Below are 22,638 nucleotides of genomic sequence, written 5' to 3' on the forward strand. Positions count from 1 at the left end.
ACCCTGCTGTGCCCCATCCAGGAGCTGATACCTGGGCTCCAAAACACAGGGCCCTCTCCTAGAGGGAACCAGCCAACCAAGGGGTTAATAGCCACGGTAGTTTAGAGCCCATTTGTTCCCTCAGATAGTTTTTCTTCTCTCGCTCTCTCTGCCCCTTACTAGCTCGTTCACTCTGCCTGCGAGCGTCAGCATCAGCCCAGTGATTGTCAGAGCGCGGCTAGTCATTCTCTTCCCGCTGCCCCCCCCCGACGTCATCTCTTCCTGGTTTGCATCCCACAGCCTGGGCGTCAATGATGACATTCCCAGGGCCCTCACTCTGGAAGGCGCTTTGATGCTTCATGGCGTGATGCTCTTGCCTTTTGCACAGAGCGATGCTCCCAGAGCAAAGGCAGCAGCTGCATCTGGATTTGGATCCAAGAGTTGTTTTTTCTGTGCTCCCTTCAGCAATGGAGGAGGCCGGGAGGGAGCGGGGGGGCAGGAAGGAATTTTGCAAAGAGGACATTTCCCCATGGACACGTTATGCCATAACTGTCCACTAGGGGCGGTTCTTGCACCTTCCTCTGAACCAGCTGGTGCTGAGTGCTGATACAGGAATAGGGTTGCCACCCATGCAAGTTTTCCCAGGATTGGCCCTTTTTTTAGGCAGCTGTGCTGGGAAATCTGGAAGTCTGCCCAGGCCCTTAAAAGTCCTGGGTTCTGTCAGTCACACCCCTGCTGGCTCCCCCAGCCCCCACTGGCGGTAGCCGGTAGGGTGGCAGTGTTGTGCAGAGGGACCTCTGGCTCCAGGGTGTCTGGGAGCCATGGGGATGGGTCAGTAGCAAACAGGACAGGGGGAGCTGAGGGTGGGTAGCACCCAGTCACCACCATGCAGGTTCTAGCTGGGTGGTTGCTGCCAGGGTGGATTTAGCCGGTACTGTGTCCTGCTTGGCGAGGTCGTTGCCAGGGACAGCTCTGGCAGCAGGAGCTTTCAGGGCTGGTGCCCTCTCCTGGAGGTGGGATGGGGAGACAGGGCCCTGGGTGGGGGATAAGCGGTACCCAGGGGTGTATGTGTTGGAGGGCAGGCAGACGTCTGAGTCTTTTGGGCCTTAGAGGTGGCAACCGTGTAACAGGACTAGCTGGGTCTCTGGGCTGATCCCAGCTGGCAGGCACGCTGTTCCCGTTCACACTGGCTGTGCTCACACGTTAATGCACTCGTGTCCCACGAGGATTTGTGTGTCAACTGCAGGCATTCCCTGCTTTAAAATTTGTGCCAAAACTCAAAGATCAATTCAATCAGGCGGGTCATGCACGCTCAGCCAGTCAGGGAACAGAAATGGTGCCGTGTAACACTTACAGGCCCAACTGCGGCTAAGCAATGAGCCTGGCCTATACCCACAACCGACCGTTCGCGATCAGCCCGCCCCTGCAAAATAGTGTCCTATTGTTATGGATAAAGGACAGATTCCTGGGTGTGGCCCAGGAACCGTGCCCCTAAATGCACTCTGCTCGCTCCTCTGCTGGCATGACGCAAGCCAAGGCAGCGACCCTCATTCGCACCAGCTCAGGGGCCGGCCCATCAGCTGCTCGTGATCCCAAGACAGGGCCTTTGCTCGGATCTGCCTCCTGGAGGCCCAGATATTATTCGCGGGCGTCAGTACGTGTGTAAAAAGAAAAGGAGTGGATTTTCCACTGAATGCGTCCGAGGAAGTGAGCAGTAGCTCACGAAAGCTTATGCTCAGATAAATTGGTTAGTCTCTAAGGTGCCACACGTCCTCCTGTTCTTTTTGCGGACACAGACTAACACGGCTGCTGCTCTGATGACTTGTGTAGTGTAATGTTACTTGTGTGTTACCCTCCAGTTCCACATCCGGCCAGCAGGGGGCTCTGTGATCCCCCTGGAACCGGCAAGGGAGGAGCCTCCCCAGGCTGTGGGGGGCAGCCGCAGGCTGGGTGCTGGCCAGGCAGGGGGTGTCAGCAGGTGCAGGAGGAGGAGGAGGGGGCAGACGGGGTCACCGTAACAATACCCACATAGCGCTTTTCATCGGTAGGGCTCCATGAACGTCACAAGGGAGGTCAGGCTCCTTAGCCCCATGGTACAGATGGGGAAACTGAGGCACTGAGCAGGGCCGTGACTTGCCCAAGGTCCCCTAATGGCAGAGCTGGGAATCGAACCTACTTGTCCCAAGTCCCAGTCCAGGCTCGTCCGGCCAGTGGCCCGCGCTGCCTCCCAGTGAGCCTGCTCCCTTTACAGCCCTGCCCCAAGGGGCTGTGGCAGGAACGGCTGGGTTTACCCTTAGCATGAAAGCAAACGTGTGGGATTGGGAATGGCAGGCCACCAAGGGCAAGGGCCTGGGAAGTTCAGTGCTTGGAGCAGGTACCGGACTGGCCGCTGCATGCCCAGTACACCCATCACGCTGCCCACCCCCTCGGGGAGTGGTGCACTCAGTCACCCCCCACCCCCACCCCCATGCGTTTGGGGGACAATAGCAGGAGCCTCCCCGCAACGGGTCATCAGTGCGGCTCGAACCCACGTCCCAAAAAAACCAGCAGGCGCTGCCCCGTGAGTGACTCCCTTAGCTGGTGGCAGTAGTAGACTTTTGCCCCCGCTGGGGGACACTGGGCCAGTGTGTTGCATATCTCAAGCCAGCCCCTGCCCTGCGGTCTCTATTCCCGTGGCAAGAGGAGACAAAACGAACCGGCGGTTCAGCGTCAGCTTTCAGCCCTGGCCCGCTCACATAAGGCTTTGATGGCACGGGCGGCTGGCTGGCCAGGGCAGCGCCCGTGGGAGGAGGGCTTTGGCCGAGGCAGGCGCCAGGGGCGAGAGGGACGGGTACCCAGCGATCACTCTGCTAGGGGCACCCCGAAAAGCTAGCCACCTCCAAGGGCACTAAAGGGGGCAGGTGGGTTTCTATCTGGGTTGAGCGCAAACAGCAACTGGATGCCATGAGGCCTGGAAGGGGAGGTTTTAGGAGCATGAGCCCCCCCTTGACACCCCCACATGCCTCACTGTTCTGCTGCTGCCCCCTCCTGGCCCTGCGCAGAACCGCACGGTCTGGCAGCCAGCGGAGGAAAAGTTTCCATCCAAATGTTTTTCGGCAAAAGATGCAGCTTTGGTGACCAGGAAAGGCTCAGCGGAGGCATGACGCACTCCGGGAAGGGTGCTGGTGTTTTACCCAGGCGCTGGCTGCTGGGCCCACCTGGCATGGTGCCCCCCCTTTGCGGGGGGGCCAGGCCGGGTGAGGATTCCGGCCCTGCCTTGTCACTCATAATAATCAGAGATGGGACCAGCCCGGCCGGATGCTGGTTCAGCCCCAGCGTGGGAGGAATCAGAGCCAGGCTGGAGGCAGAGGGTGTGAGCCAGCCGCGTGGCGAGCGCCCACCAGGGCACAGGGATCTGGCACAGGACAGGGCCTATGGGTTACAGATTGGGGCAATGAAGGGGCCGTGGGAGGGCCCCTGCCCCAACTCCGGTCCAGGTGCTCCCTCCCCCATGCTCATGGCAGTGGCTCCGGGTGACCTGGAGTCCCATGTGCTGTCAGGACAGAGCACTGGGCAATGAGGCCAGTGACAGGGCAGGGTGGGGGGCTCCAGAGGCCCCTTTCTTCCCCTGCAGGGACTGAAGCAATGTGAGTCACGAGAGCCATGGGCCAGGGCAGGGAGTGTGGGCGTGTGTGTTTGTGGGGGGCGTAATCAGACCTCGGGAGCCCAGGACAAGTTACAATGAAATGGGATGGGGGTGGAAGGGAAGACGGGGAGCACCTCCCAGGTCACAGTGCCCCCCAAACTCAGCCAGCCAGACAATAGCACTGGGGGCATTTCCCCCTCCCCTCTGTGACTTTGGGAGCCTCCTCCCGCAACTGGGCCGGTAGGAGCCATGCTGGGCCAGTCCCAGCAAGGAGCCCCCTCCCCCGAATGGGCCGGTTAGGTAGGAGCCATATGGGCCGTTACCAGCCGGATCTCGTGAGGGCTAATTTGGTTTCTCCCAAACGGTGCCCATTTTCACCCAGCCCTACTACGGTGCCATAAATTCCTTGGGGGGGGAAGGATCACAGCCCCCCCTCCCCACAGTGGGGATCATCTCCCAGCTCCAGCAGGAGCCTCTGAAACAGAGCCCGCCTCCCAGCCCTGCCCTGCCCTTCACCTCCCCTGGGCAGGGAGCATGGGGGTTATTTTCTCCCCCTGGAACAACCCCGGCGAGGCTGGAAGTGGGTCACAAGCTCTGCATTTGCTGCCTCAGCACCCCGGCTGCCGTCACAGGCCCCGGAAGCCGGCCCCCCTCCACCCGCACTCCCCAGGCCAGGCAGGTGTGTGTCAGCCGAAAACGGTTCCAGGACCAGCTATATTTAGCCACTGTTTGTCATGCACGGATTTATAACTCACCGCTTGAAAACTGCAATGCAGCCTCCCGGAGTCAGCGGCCGAGCAGGGAGGGGAGGGGAACCGCCGGGGGCGGGGGGGGGTGTCACCCCAACCCTTCCACGGGTGCAGAGGGAATCGTCACAAAAAGTCGAGGTTTGGGGGTTCTGTACGCTGGGATCCTGCCGTGGGTATCTCCAGCTCCTTCCAGCCACGGCGCCCCAGGCCCGAGACAAAGGGCGAGGAGTCAGGGCTCATCGCATCTCCTGTAGGATAACAGCTGGGGTGCCCAGCCCCAGCACCCCAGAGAGACCCTACAATCACAAACCAGACCACCCAGCCCCAGCACTCCCAGCCTCCTCCAGCTCTGCCACGGGGAACGAGCTGGGGTGGGCCGTTCCAGTCACCCCCCAGGTCTGCCTGCCCTGGAAACCCTTGGAAAAGGTGACCTGGGCTGGGAGTCGGGGGTGGGCCATTCCTGCGGCCAGCACGGCTCTCCTCCAGGTCAGGAGTTTGAATTCTGCTCAGGTTGGCAGCGGCCAAGCCCAGCTCTTGAGATCAGGGCCGGGATGTGTGGGGCACCGCTTAGCAGGAGTGCCTAAGCGGGATTGGCTAAGAGCTGCAAAATGAGCTGCCCTCTATCTGCCCAATTGGTCCCCACCCATCACCAGGTGTCCCTAGTGCCCCAGCAATCCCCTCTCCGGTTCCTCTCTGCCCACAGCTAGTCCTAGCACTGTAAGCACCTCCCCATCTCTCTGCCCTAAGCCCCCCCAGCTTAGCGGTTTTCCCTCTTCAGAGCCCACCACAGACGGCAGCTCCGGGCTCAGGGATGCCAGCGGCAGAGGAGCCCGAGGCTGGATTGGCCACGGAGACTGACTCCCAGCCTGAGGAGGGCCCCCGGAGTCACGGGTGGTGCCCATGGGTGGGGGAGCTCACCCAGCGTGGTGGGAAATAGAGACCTCAGGGGTGTCGCTCTGGTACTTGCCACTAGGGGGCGCCAGTGTGTTTTGGGGCCTGGCCCCCATCCGTCGAACTGGGTGTCAAACAGGCTGGCACAATACGCCCACCGAGACCTGCGCCCTTGTCCGCGCGGGTCTCGGCCAGCCTCAGCCACTGCCCCTCTCTGCTGTGCTGACCCCAGCAAAGCCCCACTCCCAGCCCTGGACGTGCCCTTCAGGGGAGGCCTCGGGCTCCCCGCCCCGTGGCGGGGCCGAGGCGCCTAGAGCCAGGCACGCTTCTGCCTCCCGGCTGCCGATGAAGCTCAGAGGTCAGCCCCACTCGGCCACTCCTGACCGCGCAGCTGGGTCCAGCCCGGCCTGAGGACAAAGCCAAGGTGAGCCAGGACTCGGGGACAGCCCACAGCTGCGCCCTGGGGTGGGGGTGGGTATGGCTCCCGCCAAGGAGCCCGGTGGTGGGCGGCAGAGGGAAAAAGACGAGCAACATCCCAGAGGGGCCCAATCATCCCTTCTAGCCCAGTCGCCGCAGCCAGTCCAGGAGGGGTCCCATGGCGCATTCTCCAGCTTGGGGGCCGCACGGCTCAGGGCGCCTCCCTTCTGATCACCCTGTAATGGATGACAGAGGATGCAAGAAGTTTGGCCCAAGGATTTTCCTGTTTGTTCCCCCCCCCCCCCGGCCAGTCCCCGAGATCAGGACGATCAAGTCTCTGTCCCTGGCTGTGGCGTCCTGGGGTGGCAAGACGCTTTCGTATGGGAGGGTGGGGAGGGTGTCAGCGAGCAAACAGCGCTGCCCCCTGCTGGAGGGAATTGGCTCTGTGTGTGTGTGTGGGTGGGTGGGTGGTGCTGCCCCCTGCTGGTGGGAATCGGGACCCTGCGTGTGTTTGTGTAAAATGGTTGGCCGCAAAACCCAGAGAGTCTCCACCGGTCTCAGGGAAACCCCCGTCCCCGCCATCCAGGCTGCTTTGTTTGTGCTCCACCCGCACCTACCAGCCCCAGGCGAGAGCGAGGGGGGCACCTGAGGCGATTCCCTGCCCCCCAGGGGCTGTGGTCTAAACAGGCAGGAGAGCGATGAGCAGACTTGCCCTGGGTCAGAGGTTGGGCTGGGAACAGAGCCCAGTGCCCTGCCCACTGGGCCATGCTGCCTAGTACCCTACCCCTGCCAGCTCCCCGGTCACGCACGGAGTCCTCCGGGGGCCACAGGCCCAGCGTTTCTCATGTAGACACCAAGCCCCCCATCTCTTGGGAGGGTCAGACGGGGCTCCTTGGAGCTGGTCCTCCTCTCCCCACCCCCCCATGCTTAATTATTCCCACGTCCTCGAGGGAACCGCAGGCAGCAAGAGGCACTGAAAAGCAAAGGGAAGTCCGCCACGGTTTCAGGTTAATTATTTTTCCCATTAAAAACAGCAGCTCCCCCCCCTGCCCCCCCAGGGGCTCAGCAAGAGAGAGGGAAAGCCCAGTCGTGGGGCTCTGCTCCCAGCCCCAGGCTCTGGAATCCCAGAGGGGGCTGGACGGAGCAGATCGGCCGCGGGGATCAAAATGTGGGTGAATGACTAACGGCCAGGGGCAGAGAGACCACAAGCCAGCTGGAATTGACCGCCCCCCCCCGCCCCCGGTCTCTGTCACGCACACACCATGGGGAGGTCAGTCAAACTGGGCTCGGTGCTGCTCACTGGGCGAGCGGCTCTGGCCTGCGTCCGGCCGGCTCAGCCTAGAATCTCGAACCCCCTCCCCTGGCCCTGAACTGTGTGTCACTCAGGCGTCAGCCCCCTGCCCGCAGCACGGGGTGCCTGGGGAGGGCCGGGGTTGACCCCCGCGAAAGGCCCCCGGCCTCGGGCTGCTCCTAGGAGGGCTGCTGGAGTGGCCTTGGGGAGGGCCTGGGGGGGCAAGAAGCATGGGTCAGCGATGGGGGGTGGGGCAGGGCCTGGCCCTGGAGAGCAATAGCTGGCAGGGAGAGTGCCCCTCGGAGAGGCCCCACTCTCGTCAGGGCCCCTTCTCTCCTGCAGGGGACGCTCTACACCCAAAGAAATTGCCTGGCTCTCTTCCACAGCTACACCCAGCTGTGATCTGGGGGAGACGCTCACGGGTGGGGGTGCTCTGTACTTTCAGTTCGGCTGCATTGGGGGAGATGAGTGTGCAGGCCTCAGCCAAAGTCCCTCTCTTTCTGGGGGTGGGGGGGGGAGGATCTGAGCTTTGCAGATCTCCCCCAAAGGATGCAGGGCACCTGGGGCGTGTCCCCGCCTCCCCATCCCCAGCGGCTCCTGGATCATTGCAAGGGCTGGTGTTTACTGGAAACGGGGCTTGTGTACAGCAAACACCAAGAGCGGGCCCGGTTTCCACCCAGGGCCTGTGATCCCTGCTGCCCTGCTGGGCCCTGGCCTGGAAACGGGGGTCCAGGGATAGAGAGGTGGGATTGTGGGGGAGGGGAGATGCCCCCACCCACGTTTGGAGTGGGCAGAGCCAAGGCTGGGGGAGGGGGGACGCCACCCCACCCCAGGTGGGGTCCTGCAAAGGAGAGCTGGGGGGGAGGGAGCTCTGGAAGGCGAGACAGAGGTGGGGCAGGGGAGCCAGAGCTGTGGGGGAGGGGATGGGGAGGCAGAGCTGGGAACTGGGGGGCTCCCCGCCTGCTGGGGGAGCTGGCAGGGAGGCAGCAGCTGAGCCTAGGAATGGGCTGGGTGGAGGGGGTGGGGGTTTGGCGACAAGGAATGAGGAGCAGAGAGATGCATTGGTTACCCCCTCCTGGTTGCTACCTCAGGGGGGCGCCAAGGGGATCTGACAGGGTTCCCCCTCCCCCGCCAACCCCCGGACTCCAGGGTTCAATCCTGCCAGGAGCCAGGAGCCCTGGGGGTGGTTCTTCACCCTCCATCCTGATTCTGCAGCCATCTGGTGTCAGCCTAGGGTAAAGGCGCCAGGCCACCAAGGAGCTAATGCCCCCAGACAGGGGGAGCAGCCCCCCCCCCCAGCAGACGGATCCTTAGTGGGCTGAGGAGGCTCCTTGTGGTTGCAGAGACACCCCCCACCCACCAGCCCCCCACGGGCTGAGAACTGGGACCCCAGAGTGTCTCTGAGCTACCAGGCCCTGACACCCCCCAAGGGACCCATCGCTTGGCCCATGGAAATCCACGTCGGTCAGTGCGCTACTCAGTGCCCCACAGGCCACAGTCCTCCTGCCCCACCTCGGCCCTCCACAGTCACTGCCAGTGGGATCCACCTGCCCCAAGCCCTGCTCCTGGGCCCAGCCGGCGTGGGATGGGCCACAGCCTGGGATCGGGGACCAGCCCAGCCTTTGGGGGGAGCTTGGAGCTGGGCCTGAACGGCTCTGCTCCAGCTCGGCTTGGGGGGGAGGGGGGGTCTGAGCCCTCCAGCAGGCAAGCGGGGCTGCTTGGCCCCTGCCCCCGGGAAATTTGGGGGGAGGCCTAGGTTGTACTGAGCCCCTCTCCCCCTCCATGTGTAGCTCATGTCAGGTGTCTCAGAGGGGTGAGCTGCAGCCCCGGCTGCCCTGCTTCCCCCCAGGTCACACCATGACCTGCCCCCACTGCAGGGCTTAGTCTTTCGTCCTCGGGGCCCCGGGGACCAGGGGAGGTGCTGTCCCCTCCAGCCCCCCAGCCGCTCTGCGGTGGATCAGTATGGGGCCAACTAGCCAGGCATCCCACCCCCCAGCTTCCCGGGCCCCTGGATCAGACCAACAGATTGAAGTCCCCCAAAGTCCCTCTGACCCCCGGACACCCCCTGAAGTGCTGTCCCCGCCCCCCTACCAGTGAGCTCCGTCTATTTTGACACCAAACACACACGTCTCTCCGGGTTTCTAGGAGCGCGTTTTATGGCGCGGGCTGTGTGCAGTGTAAACACGGGCGCGGGGTGGGGGGGAGCGGACTCCATGCACCCAGCAAGCCAGCAGCACGCCCCCGTGTTTGTGCGTAAACACCCCATGGGCGTGTCGGGGGGACGGGGTCGACGGACGGGGGGGGTTGGGGGGGACACTGCCAGAGCAGGCAGGAAGCTGATCTGAAGCCAGCCCAGGCCCAACGGGACGGACCCGATCACCGGGATGCAATGGACGAAGACCAAGCGTAAGGCGGAGGGGGGCAGGGGAGGTTCATCACTGCCCTGTTGCCATTAGTGGGTGCCAACAGGCTCCACGGCCCAAAAGCCCTGGCCCGGGCGGCGTCCCCCACAGGCACAGATTCGGCTCCCCTGACTCTGGGCTCCCCCCACGTCGGAGGCAGAGTGCGCCCCCACCCCAGCGCTTAGCTTATGGGGGTCATTGCAGCAGGCGGACGGGGCAGCACCCGCGGCTGAAACGGCCTCCAGCAGCCCCGGGTTGGGGGATGCAGGACCTCCGTCCTGGCTCGGGGCTCTGCACAGAGGCAGGGGTGAACTCGGGCCACGGGGCTCCCCGGTCTCAGCCCCCCGGTGCCTCCCGTCCCCGGAGCCCTGCCCTTTCAGCAAGTGATGCAGAGTTTAGGCCACACAGGAAGGAGCAGCAGCCACCCTGTATTTTCCTAGCGATCCCCCCAACCCCTTGCCTCCGCCGCCTGCACTGTCCCCTGCTTCCCCCCCAGGCCACAGGCTCCCAGCCCCACGGCTGCCCCAAACCCTGGGCCAGCGACACCTCCCAGCCCCCGCTACAGTAAAGAGGGAAGACAAGAATTTCCCCAGCTCAGCAAAACAAAGGGCCCTTGGCTCTGCCTGTTTTCACAACAAACCCCAGCAAAGTGTTTGCTGTAAACCCGGCTCCAACCGCCCCGCCACACCCTTCGCTGCTTCGGGGAGGGGGGGGAAAGCTCTTCCCAGCCCCCCTCCCCGGGGCAGTCCTGAGCTCTCGCTCACCCCACCCCACCCCCTCGACTCAGCCGTGTAACCCTTTCCTGGAAGCCCCGGAAAGCTCCAGGCAGCTGGGAAGAGACCCAGGCCCACCCAGGCACTCGCTCCGGGTGGGAAGAGGTGTGATCCTTGAGCCACCCAGGTGATGGCAGGGCAGAGCTGGGAACTGGGGAGACCTGGAGCCAATGAAGTCACAGCACCAGCCGGGTGCACACCAGGTGGGCGTTGCTGGGCTAGCATGTGTGCACGGCTAGACCAGCACGTGTGCATGGGCGGAAAGGTCTGTTGCCATCATCTAGTCTGACACCCTGGATAGCCCACTGCTTCCCGGGATCGAGGCCCCCATCCGGGAAGCACGACCTCCAGTCTGCCTTCCCGACGTACAGGGGCACAGGGAGCCGTATTAACCCAGGCTGGTGGCCATCGTGCCAGACCCTTCTCACAGAGCCCAGCTTTCTGAGCACCCGGCGCCAGAGCGGAGCAAAGCTAGGAGTTTTTGGTTCGGTGCCGGCGTTCCTGCTCAACCCGCGGGCTCTGCAGACAGACGGGCCTTCCACCTCTGGGCCCTGCCCGCGTCTGGCCTGGCTTCGCTGCTCCTCAGCGTTTGCCTCCCCGCGAAAGCCAAGTCTCCCTCCGTTTCAGCCGCAGGCCGATCTAGGCCATGTTCGTGCCTCCCTCTGCAATATGCTCCCCGCTCGGAGATGCCCCCTGGGAAAAGCACAGGCGTGCGACAGGAGAGACAAGGCAGGACACCAGCCATCCTCTGTCCCAGCTTGCCCAGGCCTGTGCAGCAGAAGCCGGAGTGCACAACACGACACGCGGTGAGCTGCAGCGGCCAGGAGGCAAGAGGCCTGGGGGACGATGGCATGTCTGGGGAGCTCCTGCACCAGTGCAGCCTGTGGCTGGCGAATCCCCCAGCAAGCGAGCCCCGTCCCAGCTCAGGGCTTAGCTCTGCGATCGCCTGTCTCCTGCGCCTCCAAAGCATGCACATGGGGGGAGGAGGTTACCCAGGCAATGCCCGCTGCAAGGTGAAGTCCTTCTGGCCCAGCCCCCGGGGACGGCTGGACGTGGCTATGGTTTTCTGAGCTTGTTTGGGCCGCGTCCCACTGGGTCCTTGCTGCCTCCTACCGCAGCTCTCGGTTAAGCAGGAGGGGCAGGAACCCCTCTCCGGCTCGTGGCGCTTTGCCCGCTCGTGCCCCAGCGATGACCGCCCACCTCCTGTAACACAGACCAGGGCAGCCGCAGTGAAACGGCCCCAGCTCCCGTCCTTCCCCCCAGGGTGTGGCCAGCTGCTCAGAGCCATCTGGAAGCTGGCCAATCCTTCAGCACCTCTCCCGGCACACGCCCACCTGGGGAGCCTGGGAGCATAAAGGCAGGTGCCAGGAGCTGCCTCACCAGACAACAGCCACCTGACAGCGCCCCTCACTCAGATCTGGGGACTTTTCCGTCCAGCCTCACGCCCTCACCATGCTGTTCTGGCACAGCCAGCCCGAACACTACTGGCCAGGGCCAGGGGAGATGTACCCCTGCTCCGGCGGCAATCTGCTCAGGTAAGTGGCTTTTTCGCATCCCCCAAATTGCTCCCCCACCGTCACTACCTCTCTGCCTCAGTTTCCCCTGCTGTAAAACAGGAATATCAATTTTTGCTTGGGCTTGGAGATCCTGGCCTGTTATTACACCAGCTGCGCTAGCTGAAGGGGTACGTGTGTGCGTGTGAAATGGATGCCCAGGAGAGGCGGCAGGGGCTCTCCTGCAAACTGGAGAAATGCAAGCGAGCGAGGAGCAGGGGATTGTCCCATTTCAGTGCCCTCTGTATGTGAGAGATGCCCTTCAGTGGGTGTTTGGAAAAGACACAGGCGATTCACTTCCTGTGCCTGACAAAGCAGTTCGCAGGCTCCAAGCACCGGCCCGAAGAAAGACATTTGGTTTTGGTCCGTCCCCCCACCCTCTGTCAAAAATGAGGATTTTTATTTTTGTTAAAACCCCAAGCATGAAGGACCTTTCTGGCTGGCTCGTGATGGTGCTGGATTGCCAAGAGCTGTCCAAACTGCGTCACATGTGACCAACACGCCCCATGGGGAGACACGGCGGGTCTGGTCGGCAGAGAGGCTGAGCGCCCACACGTGGCTGGCCACGCAGTATGGAGCTCCCCCCCACTGGCAGGCCCTTGGCAGGGCCTGAAGGTGGGGCCCCTGGAGCTCACAGCACATGCTTCTGCTGCTGGAGCTAAAAGGCCAGGCTGGCAGCACCCCCCCCCCCAAATAAACCTCTGCACTAGCAAAGAGCCCCCTGGGGTTAACACTGGCGCCTTCCCAAGCGCTTGCAGCCAGCCCCGGGAGGCAGGAGCTGGGCCGGGACAGCCCCCCTGGGCTCCAGCCACCTCCCTGGCATCAGGGCAGGATTCTTCCCTCTCGTGTTTCCTCCTGTGAGGGCTGGTCTAGATGTCCCAAGGGCCAACGGGCTTCCACCCCCCCCCCCCCCCCCCCGAGAGACGATTCCAGGGTCGGGGGCATTTTCTTGCCCCTCGGCAGAAATATTCCCTCCCCTTCCTCCTAACCCTAAATAATCGCTGGGGACCCACCCCCCTTCAGAGCTAAGCACTAGCAGATGGGTCAGGGTAATGCTTCAGAGGGGAAACAGACTCAGCAGAGGGGGAGTGATGTGCCCAGGTCCCAGTGGTAGGAGCTGGGATGAGACTCTGGCTCCCAGGCCTGTGCTCAGGGCACTAGGGGCTGGGAGGATGTGTGTGTGTGTGGGGGGGGGAGGGTGACAGGAGAATTATACTCCCCTTCCCATCCCCCAGCCCTGCATCTACAGATCCCCCCTTCCAACAGGCTGGGGGGAGGGGGAGCTCACAGGGGAAGCTGCCCCCACTGCCGTGTGCTCTGCCCTGCCGCAGGGAGTCCCTGGCGCTGCCCTTCCTGAAGCAGGAGGAGCAGAACATCTCCACGTCGGCCGAGCTGCAGTGCCCGGCCTTCCAGTACGTGCTCTGCGCCCCCACCTCGCCCGCCGTCAAGCAGCACGAGGAGACCCTCACCTACCTGAACCAAGGTGAGCCGGGTGGGCTGCGCCCTGGGCGGGGGGTAAGCCCCGGGGCTAGCAGCGGGCCGGCTGCCCACAGCGGGGCACAGAGAACTCCTCCCCTGGAGCCTCTGCCCACAGTCGCCCAGATCTCACCCGCAGGGCCCTGCCGTCTCTTTCAGGCCAGTCCTACGAGATCCGGATGCTGTGCAACCCCAAGCTGGGCGACTTTTCCGAGTGCCGGAAGCTGCTGAAGGTGAGCCGGGGAGGGGGCCCGGGGGGGCAGAGAATGGGGGCTGAGCTGTTGGAGTCTAGGCTACCCCGGCTGCATGACGTGGCCTCTCCCGCCCTGGCTGGCGTGGCTCCATCCCCCATCTGCTCCTGGCCACGGAGCCCAGCCGAGGCAGGGCCCAGGGCCTGACGCCCCTCTCTCCCGCAGAGCGTGGCCAGGGTGGTGTTTCACGACCGGCGTCTGCAGTACATGGAGCACCAGCAGCTGGAGGGATGGCGGTGGAACCGCCCTGGCGACCGCATCCTGGACATCGGTGAGTCTGGCTGCCCGCAGGGGGCGGCCCGGCTGTGCCCCAGGGATAGGGAATGAGAGGGGTTGGGTGAGTACCAGCTCCACACCCCTAGTGTCTATCACACACACGGCGCATGGTGCCCCTCGCTCCTGGCATCTGCAGCCCAGCCCGCTCGTCGCTAGAATCCAATCCCGGTGGGCGAGGAAGCCCCCAAGAGCAGCCCAGCCTCGGCTGTGGGTGAAGCGGGGAGGGGAGGGGGTCCCTGGGTCAGAGCCAGGAGGAACCAGAACCGGACTGTAGGCCCTGCACGGAGAGGACTCGGGGAGGGGAGAGGGGCATAAGGAATCTGTGCTGGGCCGCTGGGCCAAGCCAGGCTGGGCAAGATCCTATTCCTGGTGCCCTCCCACCTCCATCGCGGTACATATGACAGTACCACCTACTGGTCCTGGTACCCCAGAAATGCCATCCCAGCCTGGCACTCAGCTGAGAGGTCTGGGGGAACCCCAGGCTCCCCCTTGCTGGGTCTGGGCCAGCTCCAACAGCCCCCGCGGTGGGGGAAGGAAGCAGAGGATGAGAACCAAGGGCTGGGAACCAGGCTAAAGGAACAGGGGGCACTGGGGAGCCGACTCAATTCAGTCCAGCCTACGGAGGCGCGGCTCCTGCAGACACCGGGAGCTGGGCCACTTGGGAAGATTTGGGCCCATAAAGTGCTTAGAGCACAGGACTGGGAGCCTGGCCGCCAGGGTCCTGTTCTCACCTCTGGGAGGAAGCCTGGGCTAGTGGTCAGAGCCCCAGCTTGAGGACCTTGGGCAGGTCACTCTCACGGCCTCACTTTCCCTAGAGGGAGAACAGCTCCCGGCCACCGGGGCTGGGAATTGAATTCGCTGTGGTGTAGGAGGGCTTTGCGATCCGGTTTCATGGGAGGGGTGAGAGCGCCGCGAACGTAACCGGCAGGATGCCCATGTGGCTGGGCAGAGGCTCATGGGCAGCGGATCCTTCAGCCCCCTTCTGTTCCACATGGGCTCCTCCGTCGTGCCCATCCCTGGGGTGTCTGGGCACCTGTTGCCCCGCATACGCGTCTCCCTGGCTCCAGTCCTGCCTGATCCCTCTGTGCCCTGCTTGCAGACGTCCCCCTGTCCGTCGGGGTGCTGGAGCCGCACATCCACCCCACCCTGCTGAACACGGTGGAGTTCCTCTGGGACCCCACCAAGAGGACGTCTGTCTTCATGCAGGTCAGAGCATGGGCGGAGCATGGGGAGGGTGGAAAGGCAGAGCGCGGGTGGCTGGGGGGGGGGGGAAGCCAGGGCGCCACGCTCACCCCTCCCCCTCCCGGCAGGTTCACTGCATCAGCACCGAGTTCACGCTGCGCAAGAACGGGGGCGAGAAGGGTGTCCCCTTCCGCATCCAGCTCGACACCTACAAGGCCAACGAGAAGGGCGAGCACGCGGATCACCTGCACTCGGCCAGCTGCCTTGTCAAAGTGTTCAAGGTGCCCGCGCCGCCCTGCCCCTGTCCCGGGCACGGACTGGGCCCCCTCTATGGCTTCCCTTAACATCCCCGGCTGCCTGGGCCGGGGGGAGGCCGGGAAGAAGCAGCATTAAAACAGAGACGGTCGTGGTAACCGTCCTCCAGGGCAGGGGCCTGGCACCCTGGGATCAAGTCGGGGGCATGGAACCCAGGAGGCCGCCGCGCCAGCCTTCGCTACAGCCACTAGATGGCCCAGCCCTCCCCTGCGCCCACGGCCTCGCAGTCAAGAAGAGAACCCAGGAGTCCTGCCCCGCTGTCCCCTGTTCTAGCCCCTAAACGTTGCTCCCTCCTTTCCATCACTGGCGTGCAGGGTGCTGCTCCGGCTCTGCCCCCACCGGCAGCAGCCTCCCACTGCCAGGCCTGAGCTTCCACCAGATGGGGAGCAGCACGGGGCTCAGCTCTCCCGCGCTCCCCAAGACTCTTGTCTTCGGGGTCAACTCTGTCTCGCCGTCAGCTTGGCAGGCTGGTGCAAGCAACACACAGGGTATCTGTCAGGGGGCCCAGCAGGGAATCCGGGGTGGGGGTGGGGGGGGGCGGTCCAAGGGCCAGCAGAGACCAGAGGAGTTCAGTGATTTATATTTTGCCATCACTACCGCCTGGGAGGCAGTGCGGTCCAGGGGTTAAGACACCGGAGCGGGACTCAGCACGTTGGGGTTCTATTCCCAGCTTTGACCCTGACCTGCTGGGTGACTTCCCCACTCTGTGCCTCTGTTTCCCCATCACCGAAATGGGGATAGCAATACTAAGATCCTTTGTGAAGATCGAGGGCTGCGAAGAGGTAGAGGGTGCTGGGGGACTTTCAGAGGCCCCTATCCTGCCAGCCCAGCCAGGGGGAAGGGTCCCTCGACAGACATGATGGGGTCTGCGCTTACTGGGTCCAGCTGGAAACTGGGGAATTTGTTTTTTCAGCCCAAGGGAGCAGACAGGAAACAAAAAACTGACCGGGAGAAAATTGAGAAACAATCACTGCAGGAGCGAGAAAAATACCAGCCTTCCTATGAGAGCACGGTGCTGGCGGAGGTGGGTTTGGGTCAGGTATGGGGCAACCCCACAGCACCAAGGGCAGCTGAGAGAGGCACCAGCCTGCTGGCATTACATTTCTAGCTGTACCTTGTGCCCCCCCACGGCAGCCCAACTGTGGGGTTAGCAGTGCAGCGTTCCCAGGTAGGCCAGGGCTGGGCAGACCCGGACCTGTCAAGGGGGCAGGATCGGTGCCACCATCTTAATGGGGCAGCAAGATAACCAGGACTCCATCCTATTAATGAACCCCAGAGGTGTGTCCCCTGGCCGGGAAGCGCGCAATTGTCTAACCCCAGAACACAGACAGGGAGGGCGGGAGGTGCATGTGGTGAGGGGGTGGCTAGGTCCCACCCCAGAGGTAGCTGCATTAAGGGGGCAGAGCTGTATGCAAAGCACAGCACTGCTAGAGAAGTGGAAACTACCCTCCTCCTAACCCCCTCCCCTCTGCTTCCAGTGCACCCCCTGGCCCGAAGCCTCCAGCAGCCCCCCGGCCACCCCCGGGCTCCCCTCTCCTCACGCCTTCAAACTGCTGACCCCAGAAAGGTAAGCTGGAGAGACCCCCTGCTCTGATCAACCCCCCTCCCCCGCAGCACTTGTAGCCCCCCACTTCACCCCTGTGCTGCCTGCTGCAGGATAACCGTCAACCGTCTCCCTTCTCCCTGGCAGGGGCTGTTCCTCGCCCAGCTGCCCCTCCGACAGCCCAGCAGAGAGCACGGCCGAGGTAAGAGCCTGCCTGGCGCTCCCCTTGCCTCACTCTGCCACCCACACCCCGTGCCATGGCCGGCTGCCGCAGGAGGGGACCTTGGCATTGCATGTAGCAGAGGAACCATCATTGCTTTCCCGGCAGGCGGAGGAACTCCAAGCACTTGCTAATCAAGCGAGTCTCCGCACGCTGCGGGGTGGGCGTTATGGCACCCATCTTGCCCGTCAGCAAACTGAGGCAGAGAGACTAAGTGATTTGAGCTGATGCCCCGCCGCAAGGCAGGGGTAGAGCCCAGAGCAGAACCCAGGAGTCCTGACTCCCTGTTCCTGCTCTAACCCCCTGATCATACGTCCCCTCCCAGAGCCTGGCGCAGAACCCAGGAGTCCTGACTCCCTGTTCTCGCTCTCACACCCTGATCGCGCTCCCCCACTGCTTGGGAATGGAACTCACAGCCCTTCACTCCTGTTCTAAACCCTGCGCCACACAGGGAACACCCCAGCCCCGCTACTGGAATAAGCCACGGAGGTAACCAAGCTTCAGCCATCCGTGGATTCACTGGGGTTGTTACTGAACCTGCCCTGCTCCTGGCTGATCCCTTGATGAGAGAGGGGCTGGCAAGAGATTGCAGGGCACAACGATCTGGCATGAGGGTGGGTTCCCTGCAGGGTGAGATGCAGAGGTTAGAGCCCATGCCTGGGTTGGGACACTGGACAAGGCCTGGGTGTCTGGGCCCAGCTGGGACAAACACTGAAGGCGTTCAGGTTCCGGGGGGCTACCAGCATCACTCTGCACCTGGGGCTACAGCTGGCGGCTGTCTCCCCACAGGCTAGTCCTCACGGTCACTCCACCAGGTCCAGGGGCCCTAGGTGAGTGCTGGGCTGAGGTTTGCTGAGTACGTACAAAGCTCGTGATTGGGGTCTCAAGCCCACCTGTCACTCCAAACGCTCCCCTCTCCATCTGTCTGTCCCAGGCTCTCAGTCCCTGTGCCTCCATCTTGGAAACCCAGCAGTGGCTGCACAAGAATCGCTTCGCCGCTTACTGCAGGATGTTGGCTAATTTCACAGGTGAGGCAGTCTCGCTTCCTGAGCCAATGAAACTAGGGAGAAGGGCTGGTGGAGCCAACCCGCCCCAGAGCTGGGGGGCAGCGCTCACCCTTGCGTGGCTCTGTCCCTGTCCTAAGGGGATGCTCACAAGACAAATACACCTCTGTGCTTTGGAGGTGCTGAGACGCATGGATGAACTCTGGGTGGCTTGGATGATGGAGAGGTTAGTGGTGGGTAGGAGGGGCAGTCTGTCCGTGCCCCTGGGGACCGGCAAGCGTGAGCCCTCCACTTACAAAGGGACGTAGGCCACGTGAGCAGTACCAGCTCTGCAGGCTGGGCTCTGGCCTTGTCCGAAGAACCCAGCTGATCCAGGAGGTGGAGGAGCAGCCTGCTCTCAACAGGTCCACGCTGCTGGATTCATTGGTCTGGAACGGAGATGGCTGCCTTCATCCCCTGCTCACCTAACCCTCCTCTGGGGGGAGTCAGGGGATGGTTTGAAACAGACAGGAGCCCTGCTCGGCCCAGTCGCACCCAGGGGGACGCTTTCCTTCCCCAGGCAGGGACCTGCAACATGGCAGGTCCGGCCCCTGCCTGTGAACCACTCTGCACTGGGATTTAGTGCCACACTGGATGATCATGCCAGCCACGCCTGCCTGCCTCTCTCTCTCTCCAGGAGCCGACCTGCTGAAGCTTTCCCGCAGCGACCTCATCCAGATCTGTGGAGCGGCTGACGGGATCCGGCTCTCCCATGCGCTGAAAGCCAGGTGGGGTGGGGGGAAAAGAGACCTTGACACTGCATCCAGGGCTGGTGGGTGGGGGAACACGGGGTCCCCTTCTGCAGTGCTCAGGCAGACCCAGAACCCATCGATTTGCACAGCCGTAGCAGCCCCAGTCACAGCCCAGGCTCCCGCTATGCTAGGGGCTGTACAAACAGAATGAAAGGACTGTCTCTTTCTGAACGACTTTATACTCTAAGCAATTGCTTTGCTGCACCAAGTCACTGCTCTACCTCATCTAACAGTAGCATAGAGGGAGGCTCCCCGTCTCCTTTGCACCTAGCTGGCGCATGTCATGAGCTTGTAAGTTCTCAGTGTGGTCACAAGGGGTGGGATGTGGTGGATATAGACAGCCCAGGAACCGGTGATCGTGGGAGCCCAATTCTCAGAGGGCAGGTGCTCAGCCCTTGGAAGGAATCTGAACTTAGACCCCCCCAGAATCACTAATCACCTTTGGAAATCTTGGCCTTAGCGTCCAGGAGGAGGTGCAGTGGGTGGCTGGCCCTTCCCGGCTCCCCGCAGGCCTGCCCGGGCAGAGCCGAGGACACAGGATCGCGGAATGGGCTAGTCTTGCGGCGCTTACCCCTACGATTGCAGCAGCCATGGAGCGATGGGGTCCCTGTGCAGGGGGACAGTGGTGACCTCGTCACAAGCACTGAGGTCTGATGTGCATGTCCCACTTATGCAACCACAGTGCCTAGCAGGAGGTAAATACTTCTCTCTCCAGCACCCCCACAGCCGGGGCAGATCAACACAAGTCTAAACGGTTCATTACAAGCTTCTCTTCATCCGCAGGGGTAGGGTAGCCCTGAATTCCAATAGGCAGAGGAAGGTGGTGTGTCCGTTGGAAGCCCTGTACTGGGGACTCGGGAGATCTGGCTTCAGTTCCCAGCTCTGCTAGATTCCCTACGCAGCCTCCAGTGAATCACAAGCCCTGTGCCTCAGTTTCCCCAACTGTAAAACTGGCATTGAGGTCTGGGGGGGGGCAGGGGGTGGACACGTGCACACATGCAGGCAGCACTCAACCTCTCCTGGGGTCCCTGGGCACTAAGTGTAATTCACGTTACACGAGCATGGCTCCTGCGGCCCTTCTGCTTCGAGACACTTGGAGCTACAGGTCGATAGGCCAGTCAACATGCTCTCTTCTCCCACAGGTGCGTCCGCCCTCGGCTCACCCTGTACATGTCCAGGGAGCCCCAAGCCCATGGCAGAGACATCCCTGAGGACTCGCACCCAGGTAAAACAAGCAGCTGCTCTTTACTGTCAATGCTCCTGAGGGCCAAGTTCAGGGAGCCAGGCCAGTTCGCCTTTGACCAGGGGGCTGGGCACAGCAAGTCTTGGGCTCAGGAGAGATTCTGCACTGGCCTCCAGCTGTGCATTTCTGGTGCACCCATCCATGCAAAGCTGAACCTGGCTGGTCATCTGGCTCAGGGCTGGGGCCAAAGTCCATTGAAGACAATAGGATTATGCTGGCTGAAATCCCCTAGGGCCTATCCTATCAGCTGTATGAGGAAGAGGCTCAGATACCCACGTGCTGGGCAACTGCATAACACCTTTAGCCAGACAGCCCTCCCTAAGCACTGGATCAAGCCTTTGGCTTGCAATCAAGCCGTGGCTATTTCACAGGGGCTGCCGTGTCAGCTCAGCAGGAGCTTTCAGGAATTGGGGGCTGCTAATGAGGCTACATCTGAATCCAAACTTCCTCATACTGCAGGAAGGGCCGGAGCTGGGCTGGTCTCCACAGTAGCTGCAGGTGACCCCTGGAGGTCTTTTTGTCGCCCGACAAAGCTCTTGGGAAGGGGAGGGAAATCCTGGCGCTGGCTCACTGGCTTTTTGCGGTTTTCTTTGAAAGCCACGTACCAAGAGGTCTATCTGGAAGAACTCACTGCCACGGAACTGACCAATAAACTGGCAGAGCTGCTCAGCCTCCCAGCCAACCAGATCCAGCAGGTTTCCAAGCAGGGACCGACCGGGATTCACATCCTCATCAGTGACCTGGTAAGGGGCTTCCAGGTTGGGAAAACTGCTCTTCCCTTCACCTATTCCATCCCCTCCCCTCGCTTGGCAGAGCCCGCTTTTGTGCTGGACTTTCCCATAAAAGATCACCTGCCGTTGGTGAAGGGGTAGGACATCACGGGGGCTGGGGTGGGGGGGTCCCCCTTGCACTGGCCAATACGGACACGTGCTGCCTTGTGTGGCCTAGCAGATAGAGCATTGGCCTGGGACCCAGGAAAACTGGGTTCTAACCACAGCTCTGCCACAGGTCAGCTGGATGACCTTGGGCAACTCACTTCTCCTCTCCCTGTCCCACTTTCCTGTAAAATGGGGATAATGATGAAGATAGTGCTTTGAGATCTACCACTGAAAAGTGCTGTGTAAGAGCTGGGTATTATACAATCCCGCCTGCACACAGCAGGATGACCAAACAACTGGTATCCACCCCAGCAATTCGCACCCCGCCTCTTAAAATCCTGCTGGAGCACCGCTGAAGAATGAGCAGCCTGACTCACTCTGCAGCCTGCCCACGTTCTAACCTTGTCTCTTTCCTCTCTGGGGCACCGCAGATGGTCAGGAACCTGCCAGATGAAGCCTGTTTCGTAGCAGCTGTTACCAAAGGTATACGGCTTCCCTGGGAAAAGGAAAGGGCGGGGAAATGAGGAGCAGCCAAAAAAAAAAAGCCCGTGAAGGGAAACTCCAGTCCACAGTTGTGATGGCCCTGGCTCATGACAGAATGGAGAAAATGACTCATATGAACATCAGTCATAAAAGAACAGGGAAGAGGGAGAAAAAATAAAGACACACGAAGAGGGCCTGTGCAGGTCTAGTTGGGGGTGGGGGAGGCTCCTTCATTCTCACAGGAAGACAGGATTTTGTGATGTCCCAAAGCGCGGTCTTAAATAGTCTCAAATGCACTGAGACGCCCCCCCACAAGCTGAATAAGAGAAACATTAGGACTACATTTCCCAATCGAGGAAAGTGACTGGTGCGTATGCCTTTGTCTCTCTCAGTGCAGGCTCCAGAAGGCTACCACTTAATTTTAAGATAAGCGGACAGCAACCTAGGACAGTTCAACGCAGAGAAGTGCAATGAGAGAAGCAATGCCAAATCACTGTCTGGAACCAAGGGAGATTTCCCCACACAGAAGCTGGTGAAGAGGCCAACAGGAGTATTTCCCAGCAAGGCAGTCCCATCCCAGTGCTGTAAAGAATCTAGGCCAAGACAGCTGCAGTGTCCTGCATTTGTGAAATGCCCACATGCCACCTGTTTGAAGACATGCTCTGCTTTGTGTAGCCTTAGACTGGCACAGTTTACACTGATGCTCCATAGTGGCACGGTCATACACACAGCTAGTGGCCTCCTGCACTCAGGGGCTTGGCAATAAGGAGTTCACTTCTAGGCTGTTGGTTGAAATCCAGCTTAAGTCAGTAATGATATTCAGTCATCTGGAGGCCTCTACGTCATGAGGTTAGTGGGGGGGAAATCTGTGGACAGAGGACTTCTGGGCAGAATTTCCAAAAGCACCCAACTCCCAGTGAGCTAGGCACCCATCCACCTTGGGAAGCTTTGCAAACCCCTGCCTGCCAGGGAACCCCTCACGACCCTTTAAATTCTTCCCTTCACAGACCTGACCTGTAAGCAAAACCAAACCTCAGGCTGAGGTAAGCAGGCTCCTCTAAATATTGTATCATCTGCCTTAGCATTAACACTGAAAACCAACTGCTGTTTTTAGAGTTCTATTTTTATTTGGCTGTTGTATTGTCTAATCCTTTTGATATTAAAAATATCAGAGCTGAATAGTCAGTCTATTACTGCCATCTGCTTCAGTTTGGGTGGGGGGGTGGCACATTAAGGGGATTTCAAATCCCTTTCTGTGTCACAGCAGGGGGGCACCTCTGAGTGATTAAACTAACA

The 22,638-nt window shown here is 61.5% G+C and overlaps 1 protein-coding gene across 4 annotated transcripts; it reads left to right on the top strand.

The window, feature by feature from the left end:
- Positions 1 to 10,850: 10,850 nt before the first annotated feature.
- Positions 10,851 to 22,513, top strand: LOC140903934 (transcription factor CP2-like protein 1). Of its 4 annotated transcripts, none has more exons than XM_073325917.1 (15): positions 10,851 to 11,662; positions 12,916 to 13,163; positions 13,316 to 13,389; positions 13,573 to 13,678; positions 14,783 to 14,889; positions 14,994 to 15,146; positions 16,094 to 16,204; positions 16,659 to 16,747; positions 16,871 to 16,925; positions 17,878 to 17,971; positions 18,624 to 18,714; positions 19,881 to 19,963; positions 20,579 to 20,724; positions 21,291 to 21,342; positions 21,735 to 22,513. In XM_073325917.1, exons 1-15 carry the CDS (start codon positions 11,580 to 11,582, stop codon positions 21,770 to 21,772), a joined length of 1,530 nt encoding a protein of 509 aa, XP_073182018.1. In that variant the 5' UTR covers positions 10,851 to 11,579; the 3' UTR covers positions 21,773 to 22,513. The 4 variants fall into 4 exon arrangements, 3 of the variants coding, with proteins under 3 accessions (XP_073182018.1, XP_073182020.1, XP_073182019.1); XM_073325919.1 differs by having other exon boundaries at positions 13,012 to 13,163; positions 21,735 to 22,512; XM_073325918.1 differs by lacking the exon at positions 21,291 to 21,342.
- Positions 22,514 to 22,638: the final 125 nt, after the last annotated feature.

This window comes from Lepidochelys kempii, chromosome 27, assembly GCF_965140265.1.
Source record: "Lepidochelys kempii isolate rLepKem1 chromosome 27, rLepKem1.hap2, whole genome shotgun sequence".
In the NCBI taxonomy this organism is placed as follows: domain Eukaryota; kingdom Metazoa; phylum Chordata; order Testudines; family Cheloniidae; genus Lepidochelys; species Lepidochelys kempii.

Bases quoted from the DNA above. Each gene is read 5' to 3' on its own strand.
- LOC140903934 (XM_073325917.1), top strand. From the start codon at position 11,580: ATGCTGTTCTGGCACAGCCAGCCCGAACACTACTGGCCAGGGCCAGGG. The intron at 16,205-16,658 runs GTGGGTTTGGGT...CTCTGCTTCCAG, and splicing joins AGAGCACGGTGCTGGCGGAG to TGCACCCCCTGGCCCGAAGC. The intron at 16,748-16,870 runs GTAAGCTGGAGA...TCTCCCTGGCAG, and splicing joins AAACTGCTGACCCCAGAAAG to GGGCTGTTCCTCGCCCAGCT.